At 42.9% G+C, this 13,244-nt stretch overlaps 2 protein-coding genes across 9 annotated transcripts in view; one reads left to right on the forward strand and one right to left on the reverse strand.

Annotated features, from left to right (window-relative positions):
* Window positions 1-3,370, reverse strand: part of SAP30BP (SAP30 binding protein) — a 36,592-nt gene extending 33,222 nt beyond the window's left edge. For 2 of the 3 annotated variants that reach the window (XM_060271840.1, XM_035104493.2), the window contains exons 1-2: window positions 3,196-3,370; window positions 1,082-1,191 (exon numbers count right to left, since the gene is read on the reverse strand). In XM_060271840.1, coding sequence (XP_060127823.1) covers window positions 1,082-1,191; window positions 3,196-3,313 — 228 coding nt within the window. In that variant the 5' untranslated portion in view covers window positions 3,314-3,370. Of the gene's footprint in view, window positions 1-1,081; window positions 1,192-3,149; window positions 3,155-3,195 lie in introns of those variants that run through there. The other variant, XM_060271841.1, reaches the window with a different exon arrangement.
* An 85-nt stretch (window positions 3,371-3,455) lies between these two features.
* The window catches only part of RECQL5 (RecQ like helicase 5), a 52,850-nt gene continuing 43,061 nt past the window's right edge, over window positions 3,456-13,244 (forward strand). For 2 of the 6 annotated variants that reach the window (XR_004691902.2, XM_060271843.1), the window contains exons 1-7: window positions 3,456-4,822; window positions 6,410-6,531; window positions 7,201-7,719; window positions 8,914-9,019; window positions 11,483-11,594; window positions 11,866-12,028; window positions 12,542-12,627. Coding sequence is in view for 5 of the 6 variants with exons in the window: in XM_060271843.1 (XP_060127826.1) it covers window positions 4,702-4,822; window positions 6,410-6,531; window positions 7,201-7,719; window positions 8,914-9,019; window positions 11,483-11,594; window positions 11,866-12,028; window positions 12,542-12,627 (1,229 nt within the window). In the remaining variant the exon portion in view is untranslated. The remainder of the gene's footprint in view (window positions 4,823-6,409; window positions 6,532-7,200; window positions 7,720-8,913; window positions 9,020-11,482; window positions 11,595-11,865; window positions 12,029-12,541; window positions 12,628-13,244) is intronic. The other 4 variants (XM_060271844.1, XM_035104474.2, XM_035104476.2 and 1 more) reach the window with 4 other exon arrangements.

A 13,244-nucleotide genomic window follows, 5' to 3' on the forward strand; every position in this document is an offset into this window, starting at 1 on the left:
TTTAAATCTTTCTTGGAAGCCGCCCAGAGTGGCTGGGGAAACCCAGCCAGGTGGGCAGGGTAAAAATAATAAATTATTATTAATTATTATTATAAAATGAAAAAAAAGTTTGGAGAAATGTTCATCACAGTAACCTCTTAGAAAATGTGATCTTAGTGTCTGCTCTAGCAATTTTACAGATAATGATAAGCACAATGCTAAAAATTGGGAGACCAATCTTAACCCAGCAAGAAACTGTTACTGCAAAACAACTGGAGCAAATTGTCCTCTCCATCCGACAGGTTATACTACAGGATGAAATTTATACAGTTACAACCAGACACACACAAACCAGGTATATGACAAAGCAGCAGGGAAACTAAATTTCAAATGTCTGTCATGTTAATATTGCCAACATCAACAAGCAACTATTTTAATATAAAAGTGTACTGTAGATCCCCCCCCCCGCGCGCCTTTATCTTATTGTGTACTAGACATTTCTCACACAACACAGGAAATGGAATTTACTACCCTAATGAAATATATGGTGTAAAAAACACCCTCTCCAGCATATCTCGGAATACAGGGACTACATAGACCCTTCTCAGACATCTTTCTTCATACATTTTAACAGCTCATTTGAGATAATGTTGTTCCTTAAAATTGGAAGGAAGGAAATACAACAAAGATTTTTACAACTTATCTAGGGTACAGACCACTTAATAGGAGCCATAGAGAATGTTACTGTAACAAGTGGATGCCAAAGAGCCCACTATAAAACTGAAGGGATGGCTTGTTGGTAGAGCAGGAGACTCAATCTCAGGGTTGTGGGTTCAAGCACCACTTTGGGTAAAGGATTCCTGCCTTGCTAGGGGTTGGACATTACCCCAGTTGTCCCTTCCAACTCTACAGTTCTATGAAAAGTCATACTTCCAGATGTGTTAAGATTTACTTCTCTTACATTTTAAGCTAAAACTCCATAAGCACATACATAACAATAAGGGAAAGAAATAAGAGGTGGGGAGCCAGGCGAATCTATTACAAAGTGGAAGGCACAAAAGAAGTTTGTATAGACTCAGCATTAATATAATTATATACCTACCGATTGTCTACTATTTTCATCTTCATCGTCATCATAACCATCCTCCTCTCCCTCCATTTTACTGAAATCATCCTCTCCGTAGCCTTCTGACACCAGACCTCCTTTCTCTTCTACCTCATCCAAAACAAGGAAAAATAAAAATCAAGTTAGTGATCATTTGGCATTCCAATGGAAACATATGCAAGAGATTGATACTGATTTAACAATAGTATGTGTTGTTATTAAAAAAATAGGGGGGGTTGGCTTTTGCTGCCCAACTCCCCAAGGGACTGAGTCCCCTAAATCCATGATCGGTCAGAGATGAATGGATGGAGGCAAGGATCCAGTGAAAGCAAAGAGTATCTTTTATTATCTGTTGCAACAGAGTTCCCCCACGCACACACTTGCAAGGAGGTGAGAGAGATCCAGAACGAAGATAAGAAAGCTCCTATAAAGACTTTTGAAATTGCACACCCCTTAGCCCAAGACCACCCCCAAAACATCATACATACATCACAGAAGGAGGCAGTCTTCCAGCAGAAATTTGAATGCAACTTCTCTCCTGTATTAAGGTACCTGATAACATCTTTCTGATTGCATTGCCTGGGTAGCCAGGCCACTCCTTTTGAGTTGGTAAATACTATAGTTCCTGAATCTTGTATTAAGGTACCTGATAACATCTTTCTGATTGCATTGCCTGGGTTTTCTGATTGCATTACCTTTTCTTTCTGATTGCATTACCTTTTGAGTTGGTAAATACTATAGTTCCTGAATCTCTATTGATAGTCTGTAAACCTTAACAGATACTTGCCAGACTGGACCTGCCGAGAGATGTAAGCCCCTACATTACAGGTAGTTTTATTAACTGGATTTGGAGGTGAAAAGACAATTGGAAAACTTCCTCCAACTGCAGATAAATATTTGAGGCCCTTTTGGGAGGGTCAAAATGGCTTCAGGATTGCTCTCCTGTACTATTTTAGACATGTGGTTTATATACTTATGTATGTGTGGTTACCTTGTGCATTTATGAACATTTATTCTATATTTGAGACATTAGAATTCTTATAACAATTAACACACACATAAACAACTGCAAAGTGTCCTTAAAATTGTGTGATGGCCCTGATAATTACAAATTTGGGCACACAATTCACAGCTTTCATAAAACCAAACACTGCAGCTGCATATTACGGTTGTTGTTGTTGTTGTTAAGAAGTTAACAGCACATTTTACATATAAAGGTTCCAGTGTGGCTGCACATCAGAAGCTAGTTTTGAATCACAGGCATTTGAAATACACCTCTGAGAAAGAAAACCGGCTGGAAGGCAGACATCATGTGTGGGGGCTGGGTAGGCTTGGGATGGGGAAATAAATCAGTGGCACAACATATGCTTTATAAGTAGAATGCCCAATGTCAGGCATCTCCTTTTAAAAGGATATCAAGCACTAATGTCGAGGAAGAGCCAACGGCCCAGGCCTTTGGGATGCGCTGCCAGCCACAATACAGCAGCGAATAACAATAATTTAGGTCAGGGCCGGATTTAGGTTTGAGGAGGCCCTAAGCTACTAAAGGTAATGGGACCCTTTATATGTTCAGCTGTCCTTTGTCAACAACAAATAGTCACTTTTTGTGTGTTGAATATATGCTATATGGTAATTTATGGACCTAATAGGTCTCAAAAGCCATTTGCACATAACAAATAAGAGCCTACACAACACAAAACACTGTTGCTGTATGCAGGTATTATTTTGTTTTTTATCATATATTTTGGAAATGTACATCCAGGTTTTTTTCCTTTAATTTTTTTGGGGCCCCCCAAGAGTGTGGGGCCCTAAGCTTGTTTAGCTTATACGTAAATCCGGCAGATAAATTCTAGGTGAATTCGTAGCCTCACTATGCGCCCTAAACACAAGTAACGCTAGGCAGAAGATGCTGCTTGGCGAAACGCCACGTCTTCTTCCATCATCCCAGAGAAGCGTGATTATTTCCCCCTTTTACCGAACAGCGGCGGGGCGGGTAATATCCTCCCATCACAGACCCCAAGCTTGCCGTGGAGGCCCCGGCGTAAAAAAAGACACCCCCGAACACCCGTCGTTCCTTAATGCCCCCCGCCATAGTCCCACCAAGGCCTCACCCGTCGTTCCTGTTCCTCGCTCGCTGGCCGCTCCACCGGCCTCACTATCGGATTCGGGCTCGGAATCCTCAGCATAAACGGCCAAAGAAGAGAGGACGCTTTTCTTCGCCGCCGCCATTTTCTTCTATCCGAGCTTCGCGAGCGAATTGCCTTCCGGCGCGCACGAGTGACGCACGACGCGGGCTGCTGGGGAAATGCTGTTGCCGCAGCAACCGCTCTTATATCCTCCCGAACGGAAGCAGTCGCGGACGTCATCTCGACGCGCGCCAAATCCGTGCCGTTGCCGGAAACTGCCTGAGCGCGCGGGTGGCGGGTGGGCGGTAAGCGGCGACTCGGAAGGGCCCCGGAGTGTAGTTGGACGATGTTGTAAAACTTAAAACATTCGCCCTGACAGAGGCGTAGCTGGGAGCCAGTGGCCTGCCTTCTCTGAGACGGAGGGTACTGGAGTGCGCGCGAAGACTTGTCTGCTTCTGCTACTTTTTACCCCCCTAGACTAGCCGAAAGCCGGGCTGAGGCTCTCCACGTAGCTCCTGCTCTTTCCCTCTCCCGCTTTATCTGTGGTAGTTCTACTGGGCAGCTGGACATTATTTGGGAAGAAGGAAACGGAGACTGGTCAGGGAAGGCCTTGGAACTCTAGTAAAATTCAGAAGGAAGAGGGTCGTTAAGAATCGTAGTGTTCTGCTACACAGTAAGGTTGGGGGCTAATTTACCTTAGTGCTTAGGAATTGTTTCAGTTTCTTTCCCCTGAAAGAGCTGGCATATGAGTTGGGTTAAAAGAATGTATAAATAGGTTTGAGGTCAGGCTTCAGAGGAAGTAACGTAACTTAAAAAGCAGCTGTAGGATTAGTAGGAGCGAAGAAAACCAGCCCCAAAGTGACTCGCAGCAGCTAATGAGAAGCAGTATGTTCTGATATGAGGGGTATTTTTGTTTTCAGGTAGCATTCTCTAATTTGGCTTTTCAGATGGCGCAGGCATTTCGAGAACTCTCTCTGTTTTATTGGATTAGAGAACATAGCTGAATGTAGATGTTTGTGCCAAAAGGAAAGTGTGGACATAAATAAGTTTGGGTATATCTAAATGAGGGACGCAGGTGGCGCTGTGGGTTAAACCATAGAGCCCAGGGCTTGCCGATCAGAAGGTCGGCGGTTCGAATCCCTGCGACGGGGTGAGCTCCCGTTGCTCGTTCCCAGCTCCTACCAACCTAGCAGTTTGAAAGCACGTCTGTATGCTGCTCTGGTTTGCCAGAAGCGGCTTTGCCATGCTGGCCACATCACCTGGAAGCTGTACGCCAGCTCCCTCGGCCAATAACACGAGATGAGCGCCACAACCCCAGAGTCAGGGGTCCCTTTATCTTTACTGGATATCTAAATGGGGCTGTTCCACTCTGCCTGCCCTGAGAAGCCCCTTGTGGCTAAATGATGGATTGTAGCAGATGAACATACGGTAATTGCACAAAGATCCTCTCCTTATCTCTATTTTGAATTATCTCCAGTATCTCCTTATAAGATGAGTAACTGCTCTTCCTCAAGACTAGAAGATAGAGTTCAGCGAACTCTGAAAAAAGTGTTTGGATTTGACACTTTCAAGACCTCATTGCAGGAAAGTGCAACCAGAACTGTTGTGAAAGGTAAATTGCAAATACCTGTTTTTGCAATATGTAGTAGGGTTGAATAATTTGGTCTCTTTCTTTTCTACGTACTATTCAAAACACCACAGTTCCTTCATTTCTGCTAAATGTAAAAACATGATGACAAATGATACTTACAGAAATTAGATTTCTGCTTTTGAGTTTGCATTAATTACACTATATGGCACAAAGGCTATACAATTTGTATAAATATATTTCCCCTATAGCTGAAGCTGCTCTGGTCAAATTTTAGGCAGGGGTGGCTGACCTGTGGCCCTCCAGGTGTTACTGATGGAAGCTGCAAATCCAGCAGCTCCCGTGGGGCCACAAGTTAGCCAGCCCTAATTTATTTATTAAATTTATATCCTCTTCTTCCCAAAGGAGCATAGGACTTACAATCCATTATAAATTCCTCAGTGAGATGTCTCTTATAGGGAGCAAGTGAATGCTTGGCCAAGGCTGCTGCCCAAGGGAATAAGCTCTATTGAACAGTGAGGTATACTTCCAAGCAAACATGGTTTGCACTCTCAGTCTCTTTAAATTCACTGTGTCCTAATCTAGTTCTTTGGTTATGGCAATTCCTGTATTTTTTGGGTTATTAGGTTTGCAGCATGGTGCTAAATGTGCTTGCTGGGAAGTAAGCCTCATTCTGTTCACTGACATTTACTGTCAATTGTGTTTATGTTTGCAGTATGTTGTCTGAAAGTGAGTTGCTTTAAGCTGAGCAAATCTTTAAACCTGGAACAGTTGCACCCAAACTTAAAGCATGATCCACTGTGTGACACTGGCATTGGTACTTGAGAAGTAGAAGCCGCCAAAGATACCATGCAGGTGTCGTGCTATCCAGCTGGGAGTTGAAAGGCAGTCAAGAGACATTCCACATTCAGATTTTGGCCATTTCATTTGGCCATTATTTGTATGGCTGTGCATTGAGGCATAGTCTACACAAAGCTGGGTTTTGTGTTGTCATTTGATAGCTGGCATATGCCCCTGCTTGGCCATTAGAGATATGGAAACCTAGAAAAATTGAGAAAGGGGACATTTCCCATCCCTATATTTCTTGGCCTTCACAGTCGTATTGGCTATGAACAGAAGTGGGGTACCCATTGCATTTTTCTAGTGCAGGGCTTTCTGGAGCAAGCTAGACGGTAGGATCTGAACCAATAGCTTCAAGTTACAAGAAATGAGATTCTGACTCAACATCAGAAATAACATTCTGGCAAGGAAGAGCTGTTTGACAGTGGAATGGACTCTCTCAGAAGGTGGTGGACTCTCCTGGTTTTTAAGCAGAGGTTGAATCGCCATCTGTTATGGATGCTTTAGTTGAGATTCCAGCATTTCAGGGTGTTGGACTAGGTGACCCACAGAGTCCCTTCCAACTCTACAATCTATGATTCTGTGTAACAAGTGTTCTATTTTTCTGTTAAGAATCACTTTATTGTCTTGCCAGCACAGTGTTTATATAGAGATTTTGTAAGTGTTATCATATTTCCCCAAAACACTTAGTGTCCACGCCCCCAGCCCAGAAATGCAGATAAATATATTTGTGTTTAAAAAGCCTTGATTGCTTCATTGTTGCCTTTGCAGGGGAGAAGGATGTCTTTGTATGCATGCCCACTGGCGCAGGGAAATCCCTGTGCTACCAGCTTCCCGCAGTCCTGGCAACAGGAATCACTATTGTCATTTCACCTTTAATTTCACTGATTCAGGTAATACCTCTTTTTGTAAGAAAGAAAGGAATCTTGAAGAACCTCTTGCGTCTTTCTTATGGTCAAAAAAGTAAAATCTGAGATGATTGAAATAGAATAGGTACCATTTTAGCTGAATCCACCTCATCTGTGGTGTCTGGTTGACCAAATACAGATCATAGTTATGTTCTTGTATAATTCAGTGGTGTGCTATAACCTGTTAGAAATAATCCTTTTTATAATAATTCCTAATAGTCTTAATGTATTGGATGTTTGAGTGAAGAAGGTTATCCTGGTTTTTAAAAAAATGTATCTGTAGGATTGACTGGTATGCAATTAAAAATGCAAGATATTGACACAATCCCCTGTTCTCTAAAGTAAACTAATATGGTTTCTTGAATTTTACCACTTCAGAGACACAAATTGATTGCCAGACATTGTGAAATTATCATTGCTAATTAAATAGAGACTGATAGTCTTGTCATTTGATTATGTTGGACTGCCTAATTACAACCAGTTTCTGTAAAAGAACAATATTTTAAGTCTTTGAAATAAATATAACACAGAGATGTGTTTTGGAAACTACAGGGCTGGTGGTAAAGCCTGATTGATTAGGAATATATCTGTATGACAGCTATTTTGGTAGGAGGATGCTTTCCTCTAAGCACCTTGCTCTTTTTTCTTTCACAGGACCAAGTGGACCATTTGCTCTTGCTTAGAGTGAAAGCCTGCTCTCTTAACTCCAAGATTTCTGCTCAGGAGAAAAAGGCCATCTTAGCTGACTTGATGTGTGACAAGCCTCAGATAAAGCTCCTCTACATCACACCAGAGATGGCAGCTTCTTCTTCCTTTCAGCCCACCCTGAAGGTTCTAGTGTCTCGAAACCTTCTCTCCTACCTAATAGTTGATGAGGCTCACTGTGTTTCTCAGTGGGGGCATGACTTCCGACCAGACTACTTGAGACTTGGCTCTTTGCGCGGTCAAATCCCCAACACTCCATGCATAGCCCTGACTGCCACAGCCACTAAACAGGTCCAAGATGATATTGTAGCATCGCTTAAGCTAAAGAGGCCTGTCGCCACCTTCAAAACACCTTGCTTCAGGTCCAACCTGTTCTATGATGTGCAGTATAAAGATGTCTTAACGAATCCATATGAAAATCTGAAGGATTTCTGTCTGAAGTGTCTTGGGCAGAGGAATGACTCCGGGGTGAGCGAAATCTGCAGGAAACATTTTGTTTTTAAAGTTTTCTCCCCTGCCTATCTGACTCTAGGCAGCTTTCATTTTAAGTGGATTAGAATATATTTCCTAAAACTTAATTTTATAGACCTTAGGCGTATACAGGGACAGGGAGAGATTATAATGCTTTTAGAGCATTGGGCGTTGTGATGGTGCCCAGCGCTGTATGATCCTCCACCAGCTGAGAGGGGACAGCTGCCCAGGGTGGCAAACGATCTCCCTGAGCCCCTTGCATCCCCCATCAAGAGAGGGAGATAGCTGCTCACCAGCAAAGGGAGTGGCAACGGGGGTGGGACGGGGCACCACACTGGGCATGTGCAGCACTCACCATGCTCTCTCGCTTAGCAGTCACTGAGGTGCTTCAGAGAAGGATGCCATCACCTCTCCTGGCAGCCCAGCTCCAAACTCTGCCACTGGACTAGCAGGCCAAATTTTTTAATAATGTTCCTCAGCAAGGGCTCATGGACACCTTGCACAGGGGAGTTGAAGCAACTTTGTCCAATGTGCCCTAGCCTCCATTTCCAGCCAGCAAGCATTGTAAGGGCACCCACTGGATAAGTGTTAATCTCTTCAGAATTCCTCACAGATTTGGCAGCCTGGTATCCCAAGGACCAGAGGCTTCGCTTGTAAAGCAAAGCTGTCATTCACCGTGAAGGAGGGATTGAGAGATCTGTCAAGAGTCATTCATAGAATTTAAGAACCAGAAGCCCTTCTGTGGATTTAGTTTTTATCGTAGTTCATACATTTTTAAAGCATTTCCCAATAACTTTTTTTTTAAGGGAGAGGAGGAAGAGTTAAATCTGAGATTCTCAAGAGAGTTGATTTCATTGGATTGCATGTTCCCTTCTACGAAATTCATACATAAAATATGATATATGAAATGCATATGAAAGGCTATTACTACTGGCTGGAATCCAACACAGCACTAAATCTCTTGTTCTGTCAGCACAAGGATTTCTGTTTGTGTAGGATGTTTGTGTGGAAGAGAGGGAAAGTCCTGTTGCACAAGTAGAAATCCTTTTGCTGGCAGGGATGTGGCTGTTGAATACCACCCGTTGTTTTGTTCTTCATGATACCTTGGATCTATACCAGCACTTAATACCATTAATAGGTTTCCTTATGACACTTTGATTTATGTTGCCTACTCTTTCTCCCCCTGTGTAGCGCTACTCAGGCTGCGGAATTGTCTACTGCAGGAAGAGAGAAGTATGTGAACAAGTGGCTATTGAACTTAGCTACAGAGGAGTCAACTCCAAGGCATATCATGCAGGTAGAAAAAAACTGTGTTACTTTGATCCGTAAGCATTTTTTAAGTATGCAAAAGAGTTCTTTATTTTAGCCTCAGGGTCCAGTCAGTGTGTGGTTGCAAAACCTGGTCGTGACTTGTTTTTCTTTGATATGTTCTTTAGAAAGTAAATTCAGTACCATACTGATATGACCTTGCTGAATAGAGCCCTTTCCAAAGCACAGGAGCCTGATTATCCTGCCAGATCATTGTGTCTGGGGTAAGATTTCAGATCACTCAAAATTCAGGGCCAGAGGGAGTGGCAAAGTCCTACATCTGTTCTAGACTGCACTTCTCTTCAGCATGGCCAATGGTTAGATATGATGGGGATTGTAATACATAACACCTGGGAGGCACAGGGTTTGGGGAGGCTGATGTGTACCGTGTTTCTCACATTTTCAGACGTAGCCATAATATAAGCCATAGCAGGATTTCTAGGCAATTGCGCGATATAAGTCATACCCCGAAAATAAGATATAGTGAAAGGCCCTTCATCCACTACCGGTAGCAATAACCCCCCTCCCGCTAGCTCACTCCCCCCCCTTAAAAATCTCCCCCCATTTTGCTGTCGCTCCACAGAAAAGCTTGTAAAGATGCACCGAAGAGACGTAGCTGCTGGCTGCCGAAGCCTCGTGATTTCCCCTCCCCGTTTCTGAGAGCATTTTTTTTAAAATAAAAGGATTCAAAAATATATTTTTTAGCCAAGCTATGTGAACTCTACTTGGTGAAGAGGGCAAAAGTGGCATTTGCGGTGGGGAGGAGAGGAAGGCACGAAGAAGAAAAGAGGGGCGATTAAAGACGCTGCCTCGTGAATGACCTCCGTGTGCGCGTCTCTCTCTCTCTCTCCCTCTCCCCCTCTCCCCCTATGCGTCTCTCTCTTTCTGCCCCTCACACACACAGCCCACCTTTCCCTTCCATTCACCTTTTCCCCCTTCCATTCTATGTGCCCAGCCATGAGTTGCCTGTTGATTTCCTCTTGATGGCCAAGACAGAGAGCGAGGCAGGCAAACTGAAATTAAAACTGCAGCTAGGAAAGTGCAGAGCTCTCGCAGACACACGTGCGGTTTTTTAAAAACTGACATCCCCTCCCCTCTCGTTTTGCCGAGAGACCCAGACAACTTGCATTCCTAAGCTTCAAAGGATATGCATATGAAAGAGGAGATTAAGGAGATAGATAAAGACAACTTCCTATTATCACCTTGCCTTTGTCCTGAAAGGTAGAAACCATATGATAGCCATGAGATCTGGGCATCAAAGGAAAGTACTTAACAGCTGTTTGGTAAAGCCAATTGTGATCTCAGGTAGCATCTGGCTAATCAGTCCTGAGAGACAGAAACCGTGATTTCTAAATAGAGAAATAAACACAGCCAATTGTACAGCATCTGTAAAATTCATATAAAAATCATTTCCCTGTTATGATCCAGCCCCCGAATAAGACACCCCCGAAAATAAGCCATAGGCTTGTTTTCTTGAGTAAAATAAATATAAGACAGTGTCTTAAAATGTGAGAATCACTATATGAATGATTGCCATACCCCAGCATTCCTTTCTATTCCTAGTTAACTTTAACCCAGCTCCCTTTTCCTAGTCCCTTTTCTCTATGTGCTTATTGTAATTCCTCCTTTCCTGGACCTCCCCCAAACCTCTCCTGCTCCAGCTTGCTTTTCTTTGCCTCATGACTCTCCCACTCTTCCCTTCCAAGTCCTCCTGTTTCTTCTGCCATTTCTGAATGCTTATCTCTATCCGCTACCACCTTCTCTTTCCCCCTTTTATTTGGCTTGCAACTGAATTAATGCCAAAAGTGTGGCTAAATTGAGTACTACTGGTGTATTGACTTTCCCTGAAGCCCTTTGCACTCAGCTTTGCTTTAGTTTCCCCACACACGAGTTCATAGGGGGAAAAAGTCTCGTACTTGGGTTCTATACTTGTTCCTTACTGCTTTTTCGATGATACTTCTTGTCAGTACTAGGTTGGGATCATAAGCAGCTATACAAGGAACTGGAATGTATTCTCCAACACATGCTCCCTGCCACCAGGAGTTGGGTCCTGGAGTGTCACAGGTCATAGGTGTTGCTCTGTTGACCCCAGCAGGACTTCTAATTCTTCTGCCTGGCCAAACTGGAAGCCTCATTGCTTCCCTGCTAATCACAGTGCTTTATGGACACATTTTTATTCCCTTCTGTGTCTGAAGAAGGTTTGGGGATCTGAGGACACATAGTCTTGGGAGCTTATGGAGTTAGACTCCATCCTCAGACCATGAGAATTCTGTTTTAAGTCTTGGATTCTCCTCACACATGCTGGCAAAACAGGATAGGAGAAGTAGGCAGGTAGATGGATTCAAAGACACCTAATGACTGAAAGATTGTTGTGGTTTGCCCCTTGGTGATGACGGTAGGAGCAGAGGTTCTTCCTGCTGGTATTGCACTCTTGTCTTTTGCTTCTTCTCAGGACTGAAAGTAGCAGAGAGAACATCGGTTCAGAATGAGTGGATGGAGGAGAAGGTTCCAGTTATTGTTGCTACTATCAGTTTTGGAATGGGAGTTGACAAAGCTAATGTCAGGTGTGTGAAGTCATCCCAAATGGCCGATGCATACTGTTTGCTCCTTATACATTTGCTCAACATCTGGAAGAACCTGGTATACCACTTTATTTCCTTGCCTGCCCCTCTTAATTGAAGGGTGTAATTAACAGCAAAAATTGGGCTTCTCACAGAGTGATCTATTTTTTATTTTATTTTTGTATGCTTAGGTTGGTCTTGGATTTGTATGCAGTTCTAGTTTTGTTCAGATAGGGATTTGAAAGTAATAGCTTAATTGTCTTACACCATGCAGATTTGTTGCACATTGGAATCTTGCACAATCTATAGCTGGGTATTACCAGGAGTCCGGAAGGGCTGGGAGAGATGGAAAGCCATCCAGCTGTCGCCTCTATTACTCACGGGAAGACAGGGATCAAATCAGCTTCCTAATCAAGAAGGAACTTGCTACGTTGCAGGTGAGAGCCTTGTGTGACATTGTTCAATGCAGCTCACATGCCTTAGCTAATAGTCCTTTGATTACAATGAACTATATATTATGCTCTTGCATGGATGTAGTGTAATTGTATGTAATTTTAATTTTGTGAGGTCCTTGCACATGATAATTAAGAGGGCAAGATACTGTATACATTTTACTAAATACATGGCAGTATAGAGACCTTTAGATTTCCCTACTGTCACTTCAGAGGGGCTACATATGGAGTCATTTGTTGCTGCATTAGAGAAGTACTGGAGGCAACATTAGGATGAAAATATAACATTAAGGTTTGGTTGCACTGAGGTGCACAAAAGGTGCACCTGCAAAGTTTGTGGTTTTACCTAAGTGTAGCACTCCTACAGAGTTGAATGAATAGTTGGTTATAGTGTCAAAATGTAACTAGAGGAAAGAGGTGTAGTTCTGAAAGAATGCTTTTGAACGCAGTGATTCTAAAAATAAGTGGTTTTGCTTATTTGGCTTTACCTTTCTTCAGGAAAAGCAAGGCTCCAGTCGGAAAGAATCCAGTAAAGCTATGCTGAAAGACTTTGATGCTATGGTGGCCTTCTCTGAAGAACTGGGGTAGGTTTATCCTAATAGTTGATAGATTGGAGAAACATATATTTATTTTCCAGTGGTTGGAATCTTGAGGGCTTTGCTTTTTATGATGTGGAAATGCAACATGATAGACTGATCTCATAATGGGGAATTATATGTATGTGGTAGCACAAAGGGCCCATGTTGTATTACCTTTACCAGTTTTCTGCTAAAGGTCTGGTAGGAAATCTATTCTACATATTACTACGGTATATTTTTGGAACCTCTCTCTAGCTTTAACTTCTTTGAAAAGCAAAGCAATATGAAACCTAATGGCTTGATGTGGAAATAATTTAAATTGAATATTGTTTAGTCATAAAGTTCTTTCCTGTGATGTATGGTGGTCCATTGGTTGTGAAAAACTGTGTAGAAGTTTGGAATGGTCAGCCCTTTGGAGAATTGGGTATTTTAGATGGAATTCATTGCAGTACTATTATGGTCGTTCCATAAGTGCAAGCTTTCCTGCTTGCCAGATGGAACAATTTCCTCTCCCATCCCTGTGCACTCTTCTGGGGTTTCTCCCAACCTCCCAGAGAGATATGGGGAGGACGGGGAGTCTCACTGCATCGGCTCCTGCTAGTGAAACTATTTAGTTGACTCCA

Source organism: Zootoca vivipara, chromosome 2 (assembly GCF_963506605.1).
Source record: "Zootoca vivipara chromosome 2, rZooViv1.1, whole genome shotgun sequence".
In the NCBI taxonomy this organism is placed as follows: domain Eukaryota; kingdom Metazoa; phylum Chordata; class Lepidosauria; order Squamata; family Lacertidae; genus Zootoca; species Zootoca vivipara.